This window comes from Chelonoidis abingdonii, chromosome 25, assembly GCF_003597395.2.
Source record: "Chelonoidis abingdonii isolate Lonesome George chromosome 25, CheloAbing_2.0, whole genome shotgun sequence".
NCBI lineage: Eukaryota > Metazoa > Chordata > Testudines > Testudinidae > Chelonoidis > Chelonoidis abingdonii.
This window is the reverse complement of record NC_133793.1, coordinates 7,455,654-7,475,973: the sequence shown is the minus strand read 5'-3', so window position 1 is coordinate 7,475,973 and position 20,320 is coordinate 7,455,654. Positions and strand designations below refer to the sequence as shown.

Below are 20,320 nucleotides of genomic sequence, written 5' to 3'. Positions count from 1 at the left end.
GGACATGCAAGGCAAGAGGGGTTCAGTCGTCAAAGGATTCATAGACGTTACGGCCAGAAGGGACCATTTATGATCATCTAGCCTGACCTCCCGCGTAACACAAGCCAAAGAACCTCACCTACTGGCTTGTGCATCAAGCCCATAACTTCTGTTTGAGCCAGTGCAATGTCTTTTAGAAAGACATCCAGTCTCGCTACAAAGACTCCAAGTGATGGAGAATCCACCCATCCCTAGGCAAGTTATTCAAATATTTAGTTACCCTCACTTTAAAACATGCACTTTGCTTCCAATCTGAATATGTCCAGCTTCAACCGCTGGCTCTGGTTACATCTTTCCCTGCTAACTTAAAGGGCCGTCAATGATCAGAAATCATTTCCCGCATAGGTACCTATACACTTTAGGTAGGTCTACAGTGCAATTGGATTGTGACTGCAGCACGCAGAGACAAACCCGAGCTAGGTCTGAACCAGCTCAAACGACAACAGCAGTGAGACCGCAGCAGAACAGGCTATTCAACCAATCCAGGCCCCTGCATGCGTACTCCAGCAGCTAACCTGTGCTGCCACAGCATAACTGCTACTGTTATTCAAGCTAGCTAGACCAAAGCCAGCTTGGATATCTCACACTTCTGATTCCCTGCAGACATACCATATCAAGTCACCTCAGAACCGTCTCTTGGCTCAACGGAATAGATTGAACCTCTTAAGACTCATTATAAGGCAGGTTTTCCAGACTGAATCCTTTTCGTAGCTCTATGCTGAACCCTTTCCAATTTTTCAGCATCCCTTTGGAAGCATGGACACCTGATTGGACACAATGGCTAGTAAGGGTCTCACCGATGCCATACACAAAAGTAACACCACCTCCACGCTCCTCCTTGATGCCCCCTGCTAATACATCCAATGACCGTGTTCACCTTCTTAGCTACAGCACAGCACTGGGAGCTCCTGTTCCACCACGAACCCCACGCCCTATTCAGAATAAGCTCAACATCCCAAGGGTGAGGTGCTGAGGTCTAAGCAGACAGGCAGCTATGCCAGGCTATAGAGGCGGGTTCGAGGGAAGGAAAGAGGACAATAGACATGAGAGACTAACACCAACACTCACAGCCTGCAGTGTGTTCCTTGCCAGAGTGAGTTTTTCTTCACAGTTCAGAGCACCATTCTGAATTTTGTTAGCGATTTGTAGCAGCAATTCCAGCCTGCGACAAAAGAAATAAAATCAGAGAACCGAGCCTCTCTGGGACACCTTCAGTCACCATAGTGGTGGCAGAAGAGAGAATTCTCAGCAAGGATCCAGTAAGCTCTGCATTCCCACAGTTCAGTACCAACCTCTCCACTGCTGGCCGCAACGACTTCTCACGCTCCAGCATCTCTATGATCAGCTTGCCCCATTCCTCCTCCACGTCATTGGGGTGGTAACCTTGGGGCAGCTTGATGCGGCCAAATTCAATCCATACCTGGAAATACAGCAGCAGAACAGCTTCTCTTATCCTGCTCTATTACACAGTTGACAGCAACTGAGTGACTTATTCCACTAACATCTATTGGGAGAGGAGGGCACCAGTTTTCTTGGCTATAGCTCTGCATACCCCTAACCTGAATGTAGCTTCGTCTACACCATCTTGAGAGCAGCTGCCTCTGTCCTCAGACCACCCTCTCTGAACCACGCAGTCAAAGGGCTAACACACTGCTAGAAGGTGCTTGGATACCACAGTGATTGGAGCAGCAGAAGAACCTATGCCTCAGTAGGCTGGCTCAGCAATGCTGCTTGCTTTATAGTATACCCTCAGGGTTATTTTTGTTTCTTTGTTTCAAAACAAATCCAAATTGAACATACAGTAAATCTTGAACAACAAAATGTTCCCAGTGACCAGTCACGCAGCTGAGCAGTCTCTTACCTCTAGTAGTTTATACAGCTCCTCTATCCTGCCTTTTTCTTGTTCTTTTGTTGGGATTTCTGTTTCTTTGAAGTGTATGTACTGATTATAAAGTGCCTGCAATGGGAGATAGCTGTATCAGCACATAGCCCTTGGCACCATCTTGTGCTACCACCAGTTAAGCCCAAAGCCAACAACTGGCACCAGTCACTGCAAGGAAACCCTTACCTTTAGCTCAACAGGGTTCTGGGGGAAGGATGTATCTGACATCAGTATCGTGTGCTGTTTGATCCAGGGGATGAGGGAGTCCACGCGGTTCTGGTACTCTAGCCACCTTGAATCGACCTCCTGGAAGGCAAAGGGGGAGCCATTTGAAGTGCTAATACTGGAAAGCAGCTACACAAAGCAAAAGGCAAAATATCGCAGCTGGGCCTCAACACATTGCCAGCCAAAGTAGGGGAGAGAACAAACAGAATGTGCATCACTGCGACTCAGAGTGCCAATATCTGCCGCAGAACCCAAGCTGAAAGCGCCTCCCCCTCTTGTGATGCAGTTTCACTGGCACAGAGGGGAAAGCAGGACCTTGCTATAAGCTCCTATCTCCAGGGCACCACAGAGCTATGTTACGCTGCTGCCCAGAGCGGAGAATTCAGTGCACAGTCTCAGGCTGCTCACACTTACCCACAGAGAACCAAGGCACTTTGATGGTGCACAGGAGAATTAAAGGGCAGCCCCACCTTACTAGGGAAGCTGTAAATTGCTCCATGCTGCTCCAGCAGTGGCAAGCTGACATGAGCTCCAATCCCCACTTCTCTCTCCTGATTCCAGTCTCTGTGCTGGATGGACCCTCGATTTCTGCTAAGCAGCACAAACCTCTGCTGCCCCCATCCCCTTTTTTTGGGATACCATCTGTTGTAGCTGGAGATGGAAGCCTCCAAACTTTTCTCCTGGAGATAAGGCAGGCAACTCACACCACCTCCAGTCATGACACAAGGTGCTTCCGGACCAGCCTTCCATAGAATTAGGGTCAGAAGGTGTAAAAAGTGGCAGTTCTTACTATCGCGCTGATCCCGTCTCCTCCCTCGGGGACCTTGGGAAAGGCATCATAGATTGAAGACACATAAGTTATCACAGACTTCTCATCTGGAGATGGAACATCCACATCTGGGGCAAGGGGACAAAGAAACGCAAGTCAGAGGGGTGAGGGGGGAGAGGTAATCTTCTACCCAGCTGGGTCAATCACCATTGTCTCTCACCTTCAGCATCCAGCAACCGGGTGACTCCAAGCCTCTCTGCAACCTCAAAGGCCTGTTCCAGATTCTCCCGGTTACTCTGTATCTGCACCCGCTCCATGTCCACCATATCCGGCCTGTAAGATACACCCAAAAGCTCAGAGACAGCCACTTTCACACCTAGCCAAGGTGACACTCTGCTTCTGGTACTGCACCGGGCGTTCACAGCCAGACACCGCTAACCACACATGATACACAGGTACATGGAAACCAAGGAGGAGGAGGGAGGCTCCTAATATTACAAAGGGGGTCCCAAGTGATTCCCCCAAGGTGCCAGGAGCAAGCACTGTTAAGGCAACTGGATACGCAATTCTGCAACAGGACATAAAATGCAAATGAGGATTAGGACCAGAAGATCTTCACATTCAAGGCAAGAAAAGCAGAGACTTCCTGGCTAGCTTTTTAAATCTGCTACACCCAGCTCAGTGCTGGGGGTACTCACTGCTTAGGACTCCTAACCCCACAAACAGTTACCCCCACCCCCCACTTTTCCATCTTCAAGGGGGGCATTTTGGCATGAGATTTCCAATTCCTTCTGCAGAGTGCTCATGACTCCACTCCTTTCCATTTTGGGGGTTGCCCATGGTCAGTCAGTCACTACCTGACAAAGGGTACCCAGGTGACAGATGTTGTCTGGAGACATTTTATGATGCGTTGACCTTACTGACAATTTTTGCTCATCTCCTTCACCCTCAGCAGCGTGGTCTAGTGGTCAAAGCCAGGAGTCAGCCCTGCTGAGTTCTAATGCCAGCTCTGCACCAACTCAATGTGCAGCGTGGAGACAGAGATAATACCACTTGCCTAGCTGCTCACAAGGAGTTTTGTCAGAAGCTTAATTGCTGCTTCAAGAAAGCCTGGAGATGCTCAGATGAAAGGTGCCACTGAAGTGCTAAGTATTATTAGTCACTGAGAGCAGAGTGGGAACTCATGACATTAACAGCACAGCAGCACCTCCATAATCTGGTTTTAAAGCTTTCTCCCCCCTTGCTAAAAGGCTAACACTCCTTGCAACTATGCATGTGCTCAGCCTTTTCTGCTGCGTGGGGCCCAGAGCAGAGTGCCCCTCCTCCATTATTCTGTGTTGGACAGAACTAGGATTTCAAGGTGCAGACTGTTAAATGCAAAGAGATAACAAGGAGCCTTAACCTCCCTCGTAGCCAAGCCAGGCTCCTCTTTGCACACCTGTATCTGTGAATGAGAGCATTGAACATCTTCCCGTCGCTCCAGCACGAAGAGAAGTTGGTGCACTTCACTCCCACGTAACCTGCAGTCACCTTCTGCGTCCACAGAAGCAGCTTCTCCTTAGCTGACATGTCCCCTGACTCTCCACTGATGTAGATATCGGAGATCTGTAAAGACATGGTATCGCGGGTTACACAGCACTTTGGAAGCAGCAAGAACCCTGTTGGGCAAGTTACGCAGATTTTATTTCTATATATTACACATTGTACGTGGGGTCTCAGGAGCCAGTCTCATATGAAAAGTCCAAGCCAGGGCTCCATATCTAAAGACAGGTTTCAGAGCGGTAGCTGTGTTAATCTGTATCTGCAAAACAACATGGAGTCCTTGTGGCACCTTAGAGGCTAACAAATTTATTTGGGCATAAGGTTTCGTGGGCTAGAACCCACTTCATCAGAGTGGAAAATACAGTAGCAGGTGTACACACACACAGACACACACACACGAGTCGCCTTACCAAGCGGAGGGTCAAGTTGTAGTAAACTCTGTCCGAAATCTGGACCTTAGCGTACAAAATCTGGGTGCTTACTGTGAACCTCCCCAAGCTTATACCCAGCTTGGATCTTATTTTGCTGCCACCAGATAGTATTGAGGCTACTATCAGCCTGGGTTCCCCAAATTCCTTGGGGGGACCCCCTCTCTGGCCTCCCCAACTTTCCCTGGGAGGACCCCCAAGACCCAGACCCCTGGGTCTCCCTATCTCAAACGGGAAAACAAGTTCCTCCCCCTTGTCTCCTCGTTATCTGCTCCCCCGCTTCCCTCCCTGGGTGAGCCTGGGCGATGCAGTACTTAACTCCTTGAAGGCAAAACAAAGAGGGTAATCACCCTCCCCCTGAGGCGATGCCTTCAAACCTAGTAAAGCTAACATAAAGAGATTTTCCACCCCTCCTTCCTGTAGCCTCACCAGAGAAAAACCAAAAACCTCAACCAGGTTTTAAAAAGAACTTTATATAAAGAGAAAGAAAATACAGAAAAATATCATCACTGCATTAAGATGTCAATACAGGCTCTTGGCTTATAAGAAAATAGGAATAAACAGTCTGATTTAAAAGATAGCCCAATTAAACCAGTCCAGCAAATCAACACCCATGTAAATACAAATCAAAGCACATCACAGCCGATTACTTTGGTTCCTTTGTACTCACACTTGATAGTAGAATATTTGAAAGAAGATGGAGTTAGAAGAAAAGCTTGTTTACTCACAGCCGAGGAAAACAAAAAGACACAGAACAAAGCCAAAAACCTCCAGAGGTTCCCACCCTTACTTCTGAAAATCCGGTTTCCTGATTGGTCCTCTGGTCAGGTGTTTGGTTCCCTTTGTAACCCTTTACAGTAAAAGAAAATTAACCCTTACCTTACCTATCTACTTATGACACAAGTGCATCTGATGAAGTGGGTTCCATCCCACAAAAGCTTATGACCAAATAAATGTGTTCATTTCTAAGGTGCCACAAGGACTCCTCATTATATTTAAAGACAGGTCACGTGAGTACAGCTCCTCTATTTTTACTGCCACAATTGCTAGGATTGGTGCAGACTCAAACGAACTGAAAGCTGAGGGCAGGGCAAATTCAGAGTAACTGCACGTAACTTGGCTGAAGGCTTTTCAGAGCAAAGGAAGTTTGATTAAAGGGATGCTATAGCTTGGGAGCTTTGAAATGGACTCAAATTGCATCCTGGGATGCATAACCAGGGGAATCTCAAGTAGGAGTAGAGAGGTAATTTTACCTCTGCATTTGGTACTGGTGCAACTGCTGCTGAAATACTCTGTCCAGTTCTAGTGCCCACAATCCAAGAGGTTGACAAATTGGAGAGGGTTCAGAGAAGAGCCACGAGAACGATTAAAGGATTAGAAAACCTGCCTTACAGTGATAAACTAAATAGATGGAGCGCTTTGAGACTCACAAAGAGAAGGTTAAGGGATCACATGATTATATCCGATAAGTACTTACATGAGGAACAACTATTTAATTACGGGCTCTTCAGTCTAGCAGAGAAACGTCTAACACGATCCAATGGCTGGAAGTTGAAGCTAAACAAATTCAGACTGGCAATAATGTGTACATTTTTGACAGTGAGGATACTTAACCATTGGAACAACTGACCAAGGATCACGGTGGATTCTCCATGACTGACACGTTTTGAATCAAGATTGGATGTTTCTCTAAAAGATCTGCTCTACAAATTATTTCGGGGTAGTTCTATGGCTAATCACAGTGGTCCCTTCTGGCACTGGAATCTATGACTATGGAGCATTCCAATTTTTATCACTACCCCACCCCTTCCCCTTTAAATAGTCTCTCCTGAAATGCTTTCATGTCATTTTATTTTTTAATTTAAAAAAAGTTAAAGGTTTTTTTGCTCCCCTGGTGAGGTTTACTTGGGTCTTCTGGGCAGCCCCATCTATTACACTAGCTAAGGCCCAGCCCTCCTTTCTCACCCCCTTTCTCTGTACACACCCCTGGCTGCTGCTTCTGCAGTTTCAGCTTTGCAGCTTCTGGGGGGAAGGGTTAAGGGTAAACACCAACAACAGTGAAACTGACAATGCACTAAGCGCTGTCAAATGCACAAAGCTAACAACATGAAAGAAGGCAAAAAAGATATTTTTCCTTTAAGCTCTTTCAGTTATTGTGATTTTTAGAGGTTACCTGCAACAATGGTAAGTGCGACATTTTCAGCTGGAAATCGTAATTTTTCCCTTTAATTCATCCAGCCAGTCAATACAGCCTACCTACAAGTCATCTTTTCAGCACATCTCCCAGAGAGCACCACAAGAGAGCACCCCCAGATAACCACAGTGGTGAGCACTTTGGAAATACCTCAGATGGACAGACAGGGCAATGGGGTGAAGGTGCTGGAAGACAGAGAAAAATGCCCTTCATTTGCTCCTGTATTTAAGAGCCAGACACCACATACTGTTGGCACGTCCTGGTGATTTACATTGTGCCCTTTGACATGTATCTTTCTGAGGCAGGCGTATGGAGAACAAGTAGCAATACTCCAGAAAAACAAACGAATTCCAGGGCATTAGCAGCAGGTGGAGATGGGAGAAGCCTCTAAACCCTGGTCTATCAGGGTATGGCTACACTTGAAACTTCAAAGTGCTGCCGCAGCAGCGCTTTGAAGTGCGAGTGTGGTCACAGCGCCAGCACTGGGAGAGAGCTCTCCCAGCACTGCACGTAAACCACATTCTCTACGGGTGTAGCTTGCAGCGCTGGGAGCCGTGCTCCCAGCGCTGCGGCACTGATTACACTGGCGCTTTACAGCGCTGTATCTTGCAGCGCTCAGGGGGTGTTTTTTTCACACCCGTGAGCGAGAGAGTTGCAGCGCTGTAAAGTGCCAGTGTAGCCAAGGCCTTAGAAAGATTTTCCTACCAGAACAAAGTCCTGCTTGGCTAGGTGGCTGTATACCAAGCCCAGCTAGAGTCAGCATTGCAGATAACATCTTCCAACAGACTCTGCCAATCAGAGCATCTCTGCCTCCTATGATGACTACAGACGGCTTATCAGAACAGCTTTTCCTCCCATGCTGAATTCAGAGAAATCGTGTCTGGCTGAGCACTCTGGGGTAAAGTACTGATGCATCGACTGGACCCATCTACTGCCAGGAGACTGCAGAAATGGGCCTGTTCTTACAACCTAGCTGCGCTCCCTCTGTGCTGCTGAAGACTCCCAGGCTCGGCTCAGCGTAAGAGTCACCCAAGCTGCAACAGCAACGCCCCTGCTTTTGCCTAACAATGAATGTCTTCGTTCTAAATAAATCCAAGGCACAGAGCTCGGTCCAAAGTCCCCCAGAATGGAGGATACTAAACTGAAGTGTTACTGGCTAGACATTGCCAGGGGTCAGGGTTTCTCGTTATCATCACCTTGAACACACAGCACCTATAACTGACCTCCGACCCTTTGTTTACCCTGCCTGCTCTCCTCCCATCCCTCACTCACTTATTTGTCCAGCCACCCTTAAGGTATACTCTGTTTAAGCTGTAAACCAGGGACTGTCACTGACTGTATGTCTGCACTGTGCCTAGCGTGGCAGACAGGGCAGCTTTGCACCATATCTTTGGAAAACTATATGGTATTAAATGTATGGCCAGTTTGTGTCTCATGAGCCAGGGACTGTGTTCACTCCACGGATGATGACCCGGCACGTTGTTCATTTTAAGAACACTTTCAGTGCGAATTTGACAAAATGCAAATAAGGTACCAATGTGAAATTTCTAAAGATAGCTACAGCACTAACACCAAGGTTTAAGAATCTGAAGTGCCTTCCAAAATCTGAGGGGGGTGAGGTGTGGAGCATGCTTTCAGAAGTCTTAAAAGAACAATGCTCTGATGCGGAAACTACAGAACCCAAAACTGCCAAAAAAGAAAAATCATCCTTCTGCTGGTGGCATCTGACCAGGGCTGTCCTTACCCATATGCAAAGTACGCAGCTGTGTGGTGCCCTATGCAGCGTGTGCTGCTCCAGCTCCTGCTCTGCCCCAGTCCCGTCCTGCCCCAGTCCACCCCTTCCCCAAGCCCCCAGCCCTGCTTCTCCCCACTCTGCCTCTTCCTGCTCCAGCCCCACCCCTGAGGACTGCAGTAGGGCTGAGCCTGCACTCACTGGTGGCGGGAAGTGCAGCAGCCCAGCCTCAGCTGCGCCACCAGTGAGTGCTGTGGAATGTTCCCCTCATTCCCTAAGCCAGCCGCACACCCCCCCACATGGAGGCCTGTGGCCCCACACACACACCCTCGCGGGAAGGCTGTACAGAATAGCTGGTGCCAGCTCTGCATCTGACTCAGATAATGAAAATGAACATGCATTAGTCCGCACTGCTTTGGATTGTTATCTAGCAGAACCCGTCATCAGCATGGACACATCCTCTGGAACGGTGGTTGAAGCATCCAGAGACATACGAATCTTTAGTGCATCTCGCATGTAACTATCTTGCAACAGTGCCTGTTCTCACTTTCAGGTGCTACTGTAAACTAAAAACTGGCAGCATTATCTTCTGGAAATGTAAAACCAACTTGTTTGTTTCAGCGATTGGCTGAACAAGAAGTAGGACTGATTGGACTTGTAGGCTCTAAAGTTTTACATTGGTTTGTTTTTGAATGCGGGGGGGTGTACATAATTCTACATTTGTAAGTTCAACTTTCATGATAAAGAGACTGCACTACAGAACTTGTATTAGGTGAACTGAAAAATACTATTTGTTTTGTTTTTAACAGTGCAAATACTTGTAATCAAAAATCAATATAAAGTGAGCACTGTACACTTTGTATTCTGCGTTGTAATTGAAATCAATAGATTTGAACATTCCGGACCCAAAATATTTACAAATGGTATTTGTATTTTAAATGGTATTCCGTTACTGTTTAACAGTACAATTGAGATTAATTTTTTTAATCACTTGACAGCCCCTATTTTCACCTGGCTCCTACTGCTCACGGTGTCCAGCTCCAGTGACGATTCCCCTTGCAAGGAAGGGAAAGGAAACTGCAGGGCCAGAGGCAAAGGACCCTCCCTTCCCCCAGACATCTGAGGAAGACTCTGCGGAAGCACAAAGAGGAGTGGCAGCAGTGTAATTGGTATGCCACTGCTCACCTCCCTCTCTGGAGTCTGACATGCTTATCACACACAAAACTGCTCTTTGGCGGTTGCTGCCACACAGCCGGCTTTGACTTTAACTCTTCTGGACCCAAAACAGGGATTTCCTTAAAGCAATGGGCTGATAGACCAACAGGATCACATGACACAGCAGCTTGCGAGGCACTACTGTCATAACAAATGCACGATGCACCTTGCGTACCATCTAAATAACTAACGACATAGTCGGCCGCCCCCAGATTACTGGGCCTTTGCCTGTCCCACTCCCCAGGCCGGAGGAAGGGACAGAAAATGCAGCTACATCCGCAGGATCCACACATACCCCATATATGGGATGGATGCTCCGCTGTACTACTAATCCTGAGGAGGCGGAACCATCCCTCCTTTAAAAGCCTGCTCTTGGCATAAAGAAATCAGAGAAGGGGGTGATGAACATATGGAACCTGGAGCTCAAGCACAGAACCTTCCTTACTCATGCATCAGCTCACAAAATTCCTCTGCATTTTTTTTTTTTTTTTTAAAAGATCAACCACTTTTATCAAGACAGCAGTGCTCTGTTCCCACTGACCTTGGTGTCTAAATACAGAGCTGCCTTCTCCAGTACATCAAGGTAATAGCCTTGGCCCAACAAGCCAAAATATTCAGCATTAAGCTCCTTTTGCCTACTGATCTCTACATCTCATGGGCCAAGCCCCATCCCCAGCAGCCCAAACTGCGCTGAGAGTCTGGACCGAGGGACTCAAGTCCATCACAAATCAGAGGAGGCCCTTCCACTCCCCAAATTGCAGAGAATAGTGACGCCCTCCTCTGAAGCAACTCCCAAAACAAACACAGCGTCTTCTGCCACCCACAACTTCAAAATACAGACACAAGAGACCTCTGGCCACGAGTCCAAAATACAAGGGGACAATTTCACTGCCCCCAAAGCATAACATGCAATAACCAATCTCTTCCAGCAACCCATCCTATATTACCATGGCCTTGAGCCAAAAACCCAACGTACACTCATCTAGCCCTTCCCAGGCCAAAATACATCCCACTAGCCAATGCCCACCCAACCCCTTTGACTATCCGAGGCACAGCACTCCTTCCAACCGCTCCATTTCCACGAACAGCATTGCTGCTCCAGGGCAGGATTCTGTTGTCTGAGAGGAGATGGACTCGGATTGGCTGAGTTCCCCTTCACCCCAGAGAACCGAGGCTGCTTTTCCTCTTTGGAATCACACTGGGTTGCCAGGAACTAGACAGGACACCTGTAACACGAGCTCCTTCCCTCTCTCCGCTGATTAACAACCCAATCGTGCTTCTCTGTTTGAATTGCTCTCTGCCCTGTCATGCTACAGGTTTGAGGCTGAATCAGGGGGTGTTTCCCACCATTTCAATTGTGTTCCCTATACACTCTAGGCTCTTCCGGTCTCTGCCCCCTTTCCACCCCATAGACTGACAGCAGCCAACAAAAGTACTTGGTAAGTCATCAGTGATGCCAGTTTCAACTCTTCCCCCCGACTGATAAATGCTAGAAAATGCTACTACAGCCAGGGACATCACTACCAAATGTTGCTGCCTGGCCCTGTCTGGCTGCAATGCACCTACCCATTTTTAGGACCATTCTCATAAGCCTCCTTCCTAACCAATACACTCTGCAATACCGCCCCTTCCCCCACTTTTAATTAGTGCCAACGTTTCACCGAAATGTTAAATATGTGCAGACAAAGGGGGGAGCGTGCATGCCACAAAAGTGTCAGAAGGGAGGGAATGTGCTGTGAGCAACCCCTTGAAAGTGGGTGAACATGCGAATTACAGTCAGTGCATCTCGAGTGACACACAGGCAATTACACCTAAAACACAAGTAATTGCCTTCCCACATCCTCCTGCTTCTACTTCGAGTGCTGTTCCCGCTCTCAACCTGCACACTCTAGGCAGATTACAGGGTAGAGGCAGCAAAGTACAAACAGGGTCAGTCTACAAAACCCATGCACTCCCTGCTCTCCTAATCTGACATTCCTAATGGATCTCCATGCAAATCACACCTGTGGGCTACCAGAGCCATGCAGCTCCTCAGGGTGGAGATAGACGCTTCTTCAGCATCCTGAATCGGATTTAACCCGCCACTTCTCCGTGTGTGGCTGTAATTCACAGCACTAGACACAGGGCTAAGCAGACTGGAGTCAACTGGGAAATGGAGGGCTGGGCTGGCTCACTGATATTCAGGACAGCATCCTCCCCTATCTGAAAGCAATGAATACAAGCACTGACCTTTCCTCCAGAAGGCTTCATGGCCTTCTCCGTCCTGCCCCTCTGAACCTGGCTGTCCTCTTGTGCAGGGGGTGTGCAGCCATCTTCCAAGATCGACCCCGAAGTCTGAGTAGCTACAATATCCCTGGTGCACTGATGGGACGAGTCAGTCCCATATCCTGAGGAGCGCTGCGCAGTGCTGGTGGTCAGCCCGCTGAACGAAGAGTCACTCTGAGAGGCAGGTAGTTTAGTGCCAGGCTGGGTCCAGGAGCCCTCTCCCCCTTTGAGGGCAGGTTTCTCTGGTGACAGTGACAGCCTTTGGGACTTCTCAAAGCCTTGGTTTTCTGCCTGGTCCACCATGGGCGATGGCGTGGACAATTCTGAGATGGTGACTGGCTCTACGAACCATGAACCTGTCCACGTGGCACTTGAAATACTTTCATTCCCTTCTTCTGTATCCCAGGCCTCCGGAGACCTGCCAGCCTCCAGCAAAGTTGCAGGCTTCTCTGGCCCTCGTCCACCTGCTGGCTCCTCTCTAGACATCGCGTTACACCTGGACACAAGCTGGTCTTCATCCCTCCTCTTCTCATCTTTGACTGCAGTCTCCCTTTGTAAAGGTAACAGCACAGCTCTGCTGCTGGCAGGTCCTGTCCTTTGAAATTCAACCAGCCTGCTCACAGCCTTCTCACAATTCTTCTCCGCAGGGTTGTCTAGCAGGCGTGCAATGACTGTGGTGCCCTGCTCAGGGGAACCCCTCCTGCCCCGAGACCCTGAGGGCCAGTGCTCAACCACCAGCTGAGCCTTCTCGACTTCCCCTTGAAATCTCTCTTTCACCTGTACAAGGAGACCCTGAGGCAGTACCTCTGGAGTTGAGCTGGGATTAGGATCCTGGGGCTGTGAAGTGCCTTGGTGCAGGGTCTTGGCAATTTCCTCTCCTCCCTCCTGCTGAGGCTGTACTTTGAACTTCTCCAGTGCCTCATCATCTTCAGCAATCTCCCCGCCAGGCAAGGGCTGCTCCTTGGGATTTGCCTCTGGCATCGTTCTCTTCTTCTTCCCCCTCCGCTTCCGTTTAAAACGAACCCTTTTGGGGGGGGACAGAGGAGCCTTTCCTGGGCCAGCAGCCTGATCTTTCGGTTCCTTAACGCAGCCCAGAGAATTCCCCATCTCCTCCGAGCAGAAAATGCCAGCAATAATGCAGCTAAACTGGTCCCAAGCTCCTGGATAAATCCTGACCTTAGCTTCATCAGCTTAGAGGCACATTTTAAAACACGCAGCACTGCGGGCAATCCCCCATATTCTCTCTCTCACCCTAACTCACACACACGGAGTCTCTCCCAGCTGCTGCTGTTCCAGACAGCCATCTTACAGACTAGAAGCTGCAAGAAGACAAATTCAAAGCATCTCACTGCAGTTCAGAAATCACTTGACCTAAAAGCAGACAGAGACCGGATTGGCTGCAGCTTTCTCTCTCCAAATATGAGGTAATTGGAGCACTGCCCTCAGTAACACAAACAGAAAGCAAGAACCAGACAGAAATCGGGGGAGAGGGAGGGAGGGAGAGGCTGGAGGAGGAGGGTGGGGGGGAGAAAGGAGGGTGGGAAGTCAGAAAAAGGAAGATTGAGCAAAAGTAGCATAAAGAAAAGGGTGGGGAGAAGTAAGGGGAAGCACGGAGGAGACGGGGAGACTCAGCCTGCAGACCAGCGGGAAATCCCATGGCCAGCGCTGCGTGGGAAACCCACAAATTCCTGCCCCTACACAGAAACGGATTTCTCTGGGCTACGGTCAAGGCGTCTCAGAGGGTCTGCTCACACCGCCTGATGTTTACTCTGAGTCTGTATTCCTGACGGTTGTCAAATAAACAGCCTCCGCCTGCTTCACTCTGGCTATAGGCAGGCTGCTTTTCCTCCAATCACAGCAGAGGAGCATACGGCAGGAGTGGAACCTCTCCAAAGGGTTAACTGTCCTTCTCGCTACACAGGACGGCCGAGGAATCCAGAGCAGCTTGGGCACCGCTAGAGAAGGCGAGTTGCTGGGTGCTGAAACGTTAGGTCAGCCGCACACACCCAAGTGTGATTTCCGATGGTGGAACACAGAGGGCATTTAGTGCCCATCCTACCCTCTTCCTGCATCCCCAAGGTGAACTCAAGCTCCTCTGCCCAGTGCTACCACGAGGAGGTCACACCAGCATCCTTCCACCCTACGCAGAGTCACACAATGGGGATCAGAGCGTCTCCACAACACATACACGCACTTTGTGACTAAAACCCGGCACCCCGCCTGCTCCACCTCTCCCCAGAGAGTGGGGATTTGGCAGGGTTGGAATAGGGAGCTCTGACCATTCCCGTTCCTGTAGCAAAATGCACATCACGCACGAAACACCTGCAGCAGCCACTCTGCCCTCTGCCCACCAAACAGACCCCAATGGCAGAGCAGCAAACAGCAGAGTGGCCAACTGCAGCTTCCCACACCCAGAGACACCAGCTCCTAGGGCTGCTCCCTCCCAGTGCCCCTGAGCTGAGGTTTCATTTGTTTCCTTCCAAGCCCCCTCTCAACCAGCAAGGGGCTTGTTGGTGTCAAGAGAAAAGGCAAAACAAACTACAGGCCCACCTCTACCGCGCAGGGTTTGCACCAGCCCCCCAGCAAACAGGGAGATGAGTCATGGTTGCTAGGCCTGCAGTGCAGGAATCGCACCAGCAGCTCGAAGCACAGGATGCTGCACTGCCCCTCAGCTGTTTCTTTGCAGCAGTGGGCTATGGACTTTCAAATATGGAGGACATGAACGAGATTAAGGGGTTAGCAACAGAGCTACATCCCTATTCCAGGCAGAGAGGCAATGTACAACATAGAGCATGTAAACCCAGGGAGCTGGCCAAGCTGTAAGCGCTTAATCTGCCTGGGTCAGACCAGCTATCCTCAGCAAATCCCCACGGCTGGTAGGTTGTCACATCTTGACTAGGGAGGGAGCAAGCCCGAATCGGCTCCAGGACAGTGCCGCCGGATGGCTCCTGCACTCCCATCCGTCTGCCTCAGAACTGCAGTACACTCCCTTGGAAATCCAGCCCCTGTCCTTCAGCCCCACTGCAGTGCAGCAGCTCCACCTAGCGTCCCCTGAGACATCCGAAACGAGCCCAAAACACAGGAACCATGTGGGAGATTTTGGCAAGGAGCCACTTTTTATCCTCGCCTCTGAATGTTGGCACCTCACTTTGTAGGGTCTTAGGAAATAGGGAGAGGAGGTGGCCACATACAGAGAAGGACAGTTCACTCACCTTCTACTTAGAGCTTGAATTGACTCATTTTCCTTCTCAGTGCTGGAATGAGGTCAGGGCTCAAGCTGATGGTCACACAGGAGTAAGAAATAATTATGGCCGAAAAATAACATGAGGCCGAATACCTCACATGCCCATAAAAGTTATGAGTCTGCTTTGCGTTCTGACTCGGCTCAACTCTTACGGCTTCCAACGCTCACAGCACTCACTCTAGTGAGAGTCTAGTCGATACATTTAGGCCCAGATTTATAAATACACTCATGCATCCAATTTAGGGAGTGCAAATCTGCTATCGTGGTTGCCTGAGGACATATCCCTAAAAGCCAAGATTTAGGTTCCTAAGAGTTAACCAAGATAACCAATAGGCGCTTGAAGGGAATATATTAAAATCTTCACAACATTCCAGCCCTGGCTGTGCACTCCTGTGGACTCTGACTAGAGATGAGTGTGAACACCTCAAACTTTGCAAAGCCCCTCTCAGCGGCGGCCCATCTATTTCTTCCCAGTGAACAGGAAGGGCATCATTCAGAACAGAGAGCTGGCAACAGAAATGCGTATGGATGCTCCAGCTCTTACCTCCTTGTACCAGCCAGGAGGGTTTCACTCTAAAAGAGGGAGCAGGATTTTCACAAGTAACTAGTGACTCCCTTAACTTGAGGCCCCATTGTTTAGACCCCAGGCTAACACTTTCAAAAGAGATTAGTGATTTCGGACACTAAACTTAAGGCACCGTAAAGGAGCAGGGCCTGGTTCTCAAGAAGTGCTGAGCACTTGCCCTCTGAAAATCAAGCCCCCTTTAAGATGTCTCAAACTGAGCACCTAAAATCACTAGTCTCTTTTCAGAGCATTCGCTAGGAGTCTCCCCAGTGGGTTCACTGAATGGAGCAGTTCTCAGGAATTTGTCCACACGGGAACAGAGACGGCAGCGAAGGCCAGTTGGTCTCTCACTACGCGCCTCTAGCCAGGTGCTGGGGGCCCACTCAGGAAGCAGACAATGCACCAAAACAGGCAGACACTTGCACTGACAATGAAGGCAAGTGACTGATGAAGTGGTGTTAATTCCTCATCAATATATAGCCTCTCACCTCCACCCATTGCAGAAGCAGGGAGCCGACCAGTATAAACATACCGTGCCCTAGAGAGCTGCCCACGCTTAGCCAAACAACCAAACAAGAACACAGCCACAAGACAGTCAAAAACTCAATCACAATCTATATCCACAGGCAGAAATGCAAAAATTAGCCAAGTCAGTGACCCCAACACAGCTCCAGAGCATCCTGAATCACAGAAGGGCAACAGATGCCAAGGGAGACTGGCAAGGAATGCTCAGGACAGGCTAATACATGCCACCCGGACTTGCATATACGCACAGAGAACGGGGAGCGAAACTAGTTTCGTTACAGGTGGCTTCAGGGTGCTGGATTCAGAGAGGCCTGCTCAGTGAAAATCTTTGGCTTCCTCCCAGGCAGCTGTGGCCACTGGGCTGCCACCAACAAATAAAATTCCCCAGAAACAAATTATTCTTCAGTCAGCTAGAACTGGGATTGCTCTTGCAGAGCAGAATGACGTAGTTTCTGACAGGGGTCTGGATTACCCCTATTACATGCGTGTGGGTCTAGTACTCTCATGAACAATGGTCACCCACTGCGAGAGGAGCTCTGCAGTGAGGAATGCCACTCAAACTCATCTGTCCACCCAAAGAGCCGTGGTGAGAAAAACTCAAATCCTGTGGAGAACAGCTGCCAACAAAGGGCAGGAAGCACAGGAGCTCCTAAGGCCACCCTGTAGCGCTGGTATTCCCTCTCTCCTGACTCCACCAGCCTGCCATTGCTGTGCCTGACAGCACCCTGGGGCTCTGAGATTGCAGCTCCACCCAAGACACTCAATCACACCAAATCTCACTGCCAGCACTTCAAGGCAGCAGCTCGCATGGCTGGCACAAGGCACCCCCCACGTTCCTGCTCAGCCTCAAACACAGTGATCCAAGCCGACACAGAACCAACGCACGAGCGTGACATTAAGGGACCTGTGCTACCACACGTGCTGCCTTTCTGCTGACATCTAAGGGTATGGCTACACTTGAAATTTCAAAGCGCTGCCGCGGCAGCGCTTTGAAGTGTGAGTGTGGTCGGAGCAGCAGCGCTGGGAGAGAGCTCTCCCAGCGCTGCATGTAAACCACATCCTCTACGGGTGTAGCGTGCAGCGCTGGGAGCGCTGCCGCACTGATTACACTGAGGCTTTACAGCGCTGTATCTTGCAGCGCTCAGGGGGGTGTTTTTTCACACCCCTGAGCGCGAAAGTTGCAGTGCTGTAAAGTGCCAGTGTAGCCATACCCTTAGACTGATGTCCTGACAGCCTGTGGCATTAGAGACCCTGTGATGTGTTTTGTAAGAACAGAAGTGCTAATCTCAGCGTCATGGTCAACTCCCACCTGGGCAATTACACTCTGCCAACCTAAATTCCTCCTGCAGCCTCAGCTGGATGGGCTGGTCCCATCCACTCCCATCCTGAATTGCCGAGTTGCATTGCCACGCAGCTGCTGTCTTCTACACGAGAGAAAGGAGCTGTGGTTACTAATTGACTGTACAAACGGTACATAGAGGAGTGTGTGTGAAGGACAGAGAGCTTTTGGAAGGAAGGCTGCTGTATAAACGTGAGCTCGCTGTAACCGAATGCACCCCTATATTTAAACCCGACACACTATCATAACAATCCTTGTACATAATATGCCTTGTATTGTGAAAACTAATAACTCACTGGTCAGCACCATCAAGGTGAAATGCGTGTAGCAGCAATATATATATGAAATTATGAATTCCCCCCACCATGGAAGCACATGTTCAAACCCACTTAGCCCCAATCAAGCAGAAGTGATTAAGCAGGTCTATCTTAAACAAAGGAATATGTGTTTACCTCAATTTACATATAAGCAGTAAACAAGGTCCTTGAGACAGCAAAGGGGCAGGAACAAACAGGTCTGCATGTTAGCCAACAGCAGCATGGAACCTCTTTCACTACCAGTCTCTCTCTTCCCTGCTGGAATGAACTTTACTTTGGGGTAACCCTCAGGAAAATGCATTTCAAAGGGTGACTGGACTGCCACCATGGTATCTCTGCCTATCCAGCTCGCTCTCTCTTTCATCAAAGACGACAAAAGAAACCAGCCCCTTTGGGGGCAGATGCTGACTTGGGAATGTTCTCAGCAATGTTGCTGGGAACCTGTGATGAGAATTTACCTTGAACCAAGTCTAGTTTGTTAAGTTTAGTTACTGGAAAGTTTCTCTTCATTTCTCTTGTACCCATTTTGGACTTTAATGCCTCGAACTTTCACTCACATAAAATCTTTCTCCTTGTAATTAAATAAACTTGTTTTATTCTTCAATCAAAACGAAGCCAGTGTCGTCTTTGAACTGAACTGTGACGGTATCTCCATTTAGGGTAGGAAACTGTTGTACATTGACCCCCTACATGGCTAATGGACCTCCAATATCCGGACTGTCCAGGAGAGGGTTGGACAATGCAGAACACACATTTTGGGGAGGAAATCTGGGACTGGGAGTATGTTGGAGTCACTGCTGGTGGTAACCAAGGCTGGTGGAAGTCGGAGCGTGACTGGAATGTGCTGGAAGGCTGCAGCTATTCACAGACAATCTGGGGGTGCTCTGCATTCTGTTTGGCTGTTTGCAAGGGGCTCAGGTTGAGACTTAAAGCAGCAAAGCACTGCAAGGCACCCAAGGGTGCAGAGCAAGTGGGGTCCCAGATCCGCACTGGTCTGGACTGCATCCTGGAATGTCATAATCACACACTCCCCAGACACCCTTCTCCAAATTTACTCTCCTTTTTCCCCTGCTCAATGCGCTGAAGAGCCCTGGAGGGCTCAGCTTTCCAGCTCAGCTGAGCAAACAGCAACTACCAATAACCTTGGTGCCAATCAAAGGCCCACAGCACACATAATCCATCATTAGTGATTTAATTATGTAAATGACCAGAGAAAAGAATTTTTATTCTCTACTGGCCTAGTCTCCATGACACTGCTATATATGCTAATCCTCCAGACCAATCTGTATGACGGCATTATCATTAAATAAACTCATGTTCTCCAGACAGATACCAGAGCCCTGGGGACCCAACACATCCCCCTTTCCACTCCGTGCCCTTCAACAAGTCACATCCCTACCTGAAAGTGGAGAATAATGGTCCATATGAGCCCCAGGGTCAGCTTCGGGTTGCCATCTGTAATGTCATCATTGCGAATGTTCACCAGCTTCACCTGCAGGGAAGCATCAGGGACTGTCAAAACTTCAAACCAGATGCTTCAACGAAGAGAGAAGGGACTTCTCCCCAACCATCTCACCACCGCCCTGCCCTCCCCAAACCAGTCATGTGCAGCCGGTGCAATCTATTGGCCAGAGAATGGGACAGGGTCTCAAGGCTCCAGCATTCTATTCCCAGCCCTGCCAGTGACTCGCTGCGTGATGAGGAGCAAAAATCAATCCGTGACTTTTCTGTAAAAGAAGGATTGAAATAACCATTTTTCAATTCCCTAGGACCTTCAAGTGCTTTACTAGCATTGTCTTATTTCGATTTCTACAAACAGTGCCTTGCCCCTACATCCCCAGGCACTTGCGCATAATTTAAAATCTACAAAGCACATCACGTAGCTAGGAAAGCACACCCAAACTCAATCACCCCCACTCGCACCACAAAAAATCAATCAGCACAGGAATTAAGTCCAAGATCACAACACCCTTGAAAGGCAGGCAAGTACATGTGATCCCCAGGTTTGCAGCTAGAGAGACGGGAGAGGTGAAGTGCCT

General features: G+C 49.1%; 2 protein-coding genes across 16 annotated transcripts in view; both read right to left on the bottom strand.

The window, feature by feature from the left end:
- The window catches only part of MACF1 (microtubule actin crosslinking factor 1), a 250,864-nt gene that overhangs the window by 133,997 nt on the left and 96,547 nt on the right, over positions 1 to 20,320 (bottom strand). For all 15 annotated transcript variants that reach the window (XM_032789628.2, XM_075060891.1, XM_032789629.2 and 12 more), the window contains exons 5-12: positions 19,681 to 19,773; positions 4,354 to 4,520; positions 3,136 to 3,248; positions 2,937 to 3,043; positions 2,108 to 2,227; positions 1,901 to 1,996; positions 1,332 to 1,459; positions 1,108 to 1,201 (exon numbers count right to left, since the gene is read on the bottom strand). In XM_032789628.2, the coding sequence (XP_032645519.1) occupies positions 1,108 to 1,201; positions 1,332 to 1,459; positions 1,901 to 1,996; positions 2,108 to 2,227; positions 2,937 to 3,043; positions 3,136 to 3,248; positions 4,354 to 4,520; positions 19,681 to 19,773 (918 nt within the window). The remainder of the gene's footprint in view (positions 1 to 1,107; positions 1,202 to 1,331; positions 1,460 to 1,900; positions 1,997 to 2,107; positions 2,228 to 2,936; positions 3,044 to 3,135; positions 3,249 to 4,353; positions 4,521 to 19,680; positions 19,774 to 20,320) is intronic.
- Positions 9,595 to 14,129, bottom strand: LOC142045954 (uncharacterized). The gene has a single exon (XM_075060902.1). The coding sequence runs from the start codon at positions 13,396 to 13,398 to the stop codon at positions 12,133 to 12,135; it is 1,266 nt and encodes a 421-aa protein (XP_074917003.1). The 5' UTR covers positions 13,399 to 14,129; the 3' UTR covers positions 9,595 to 12,132.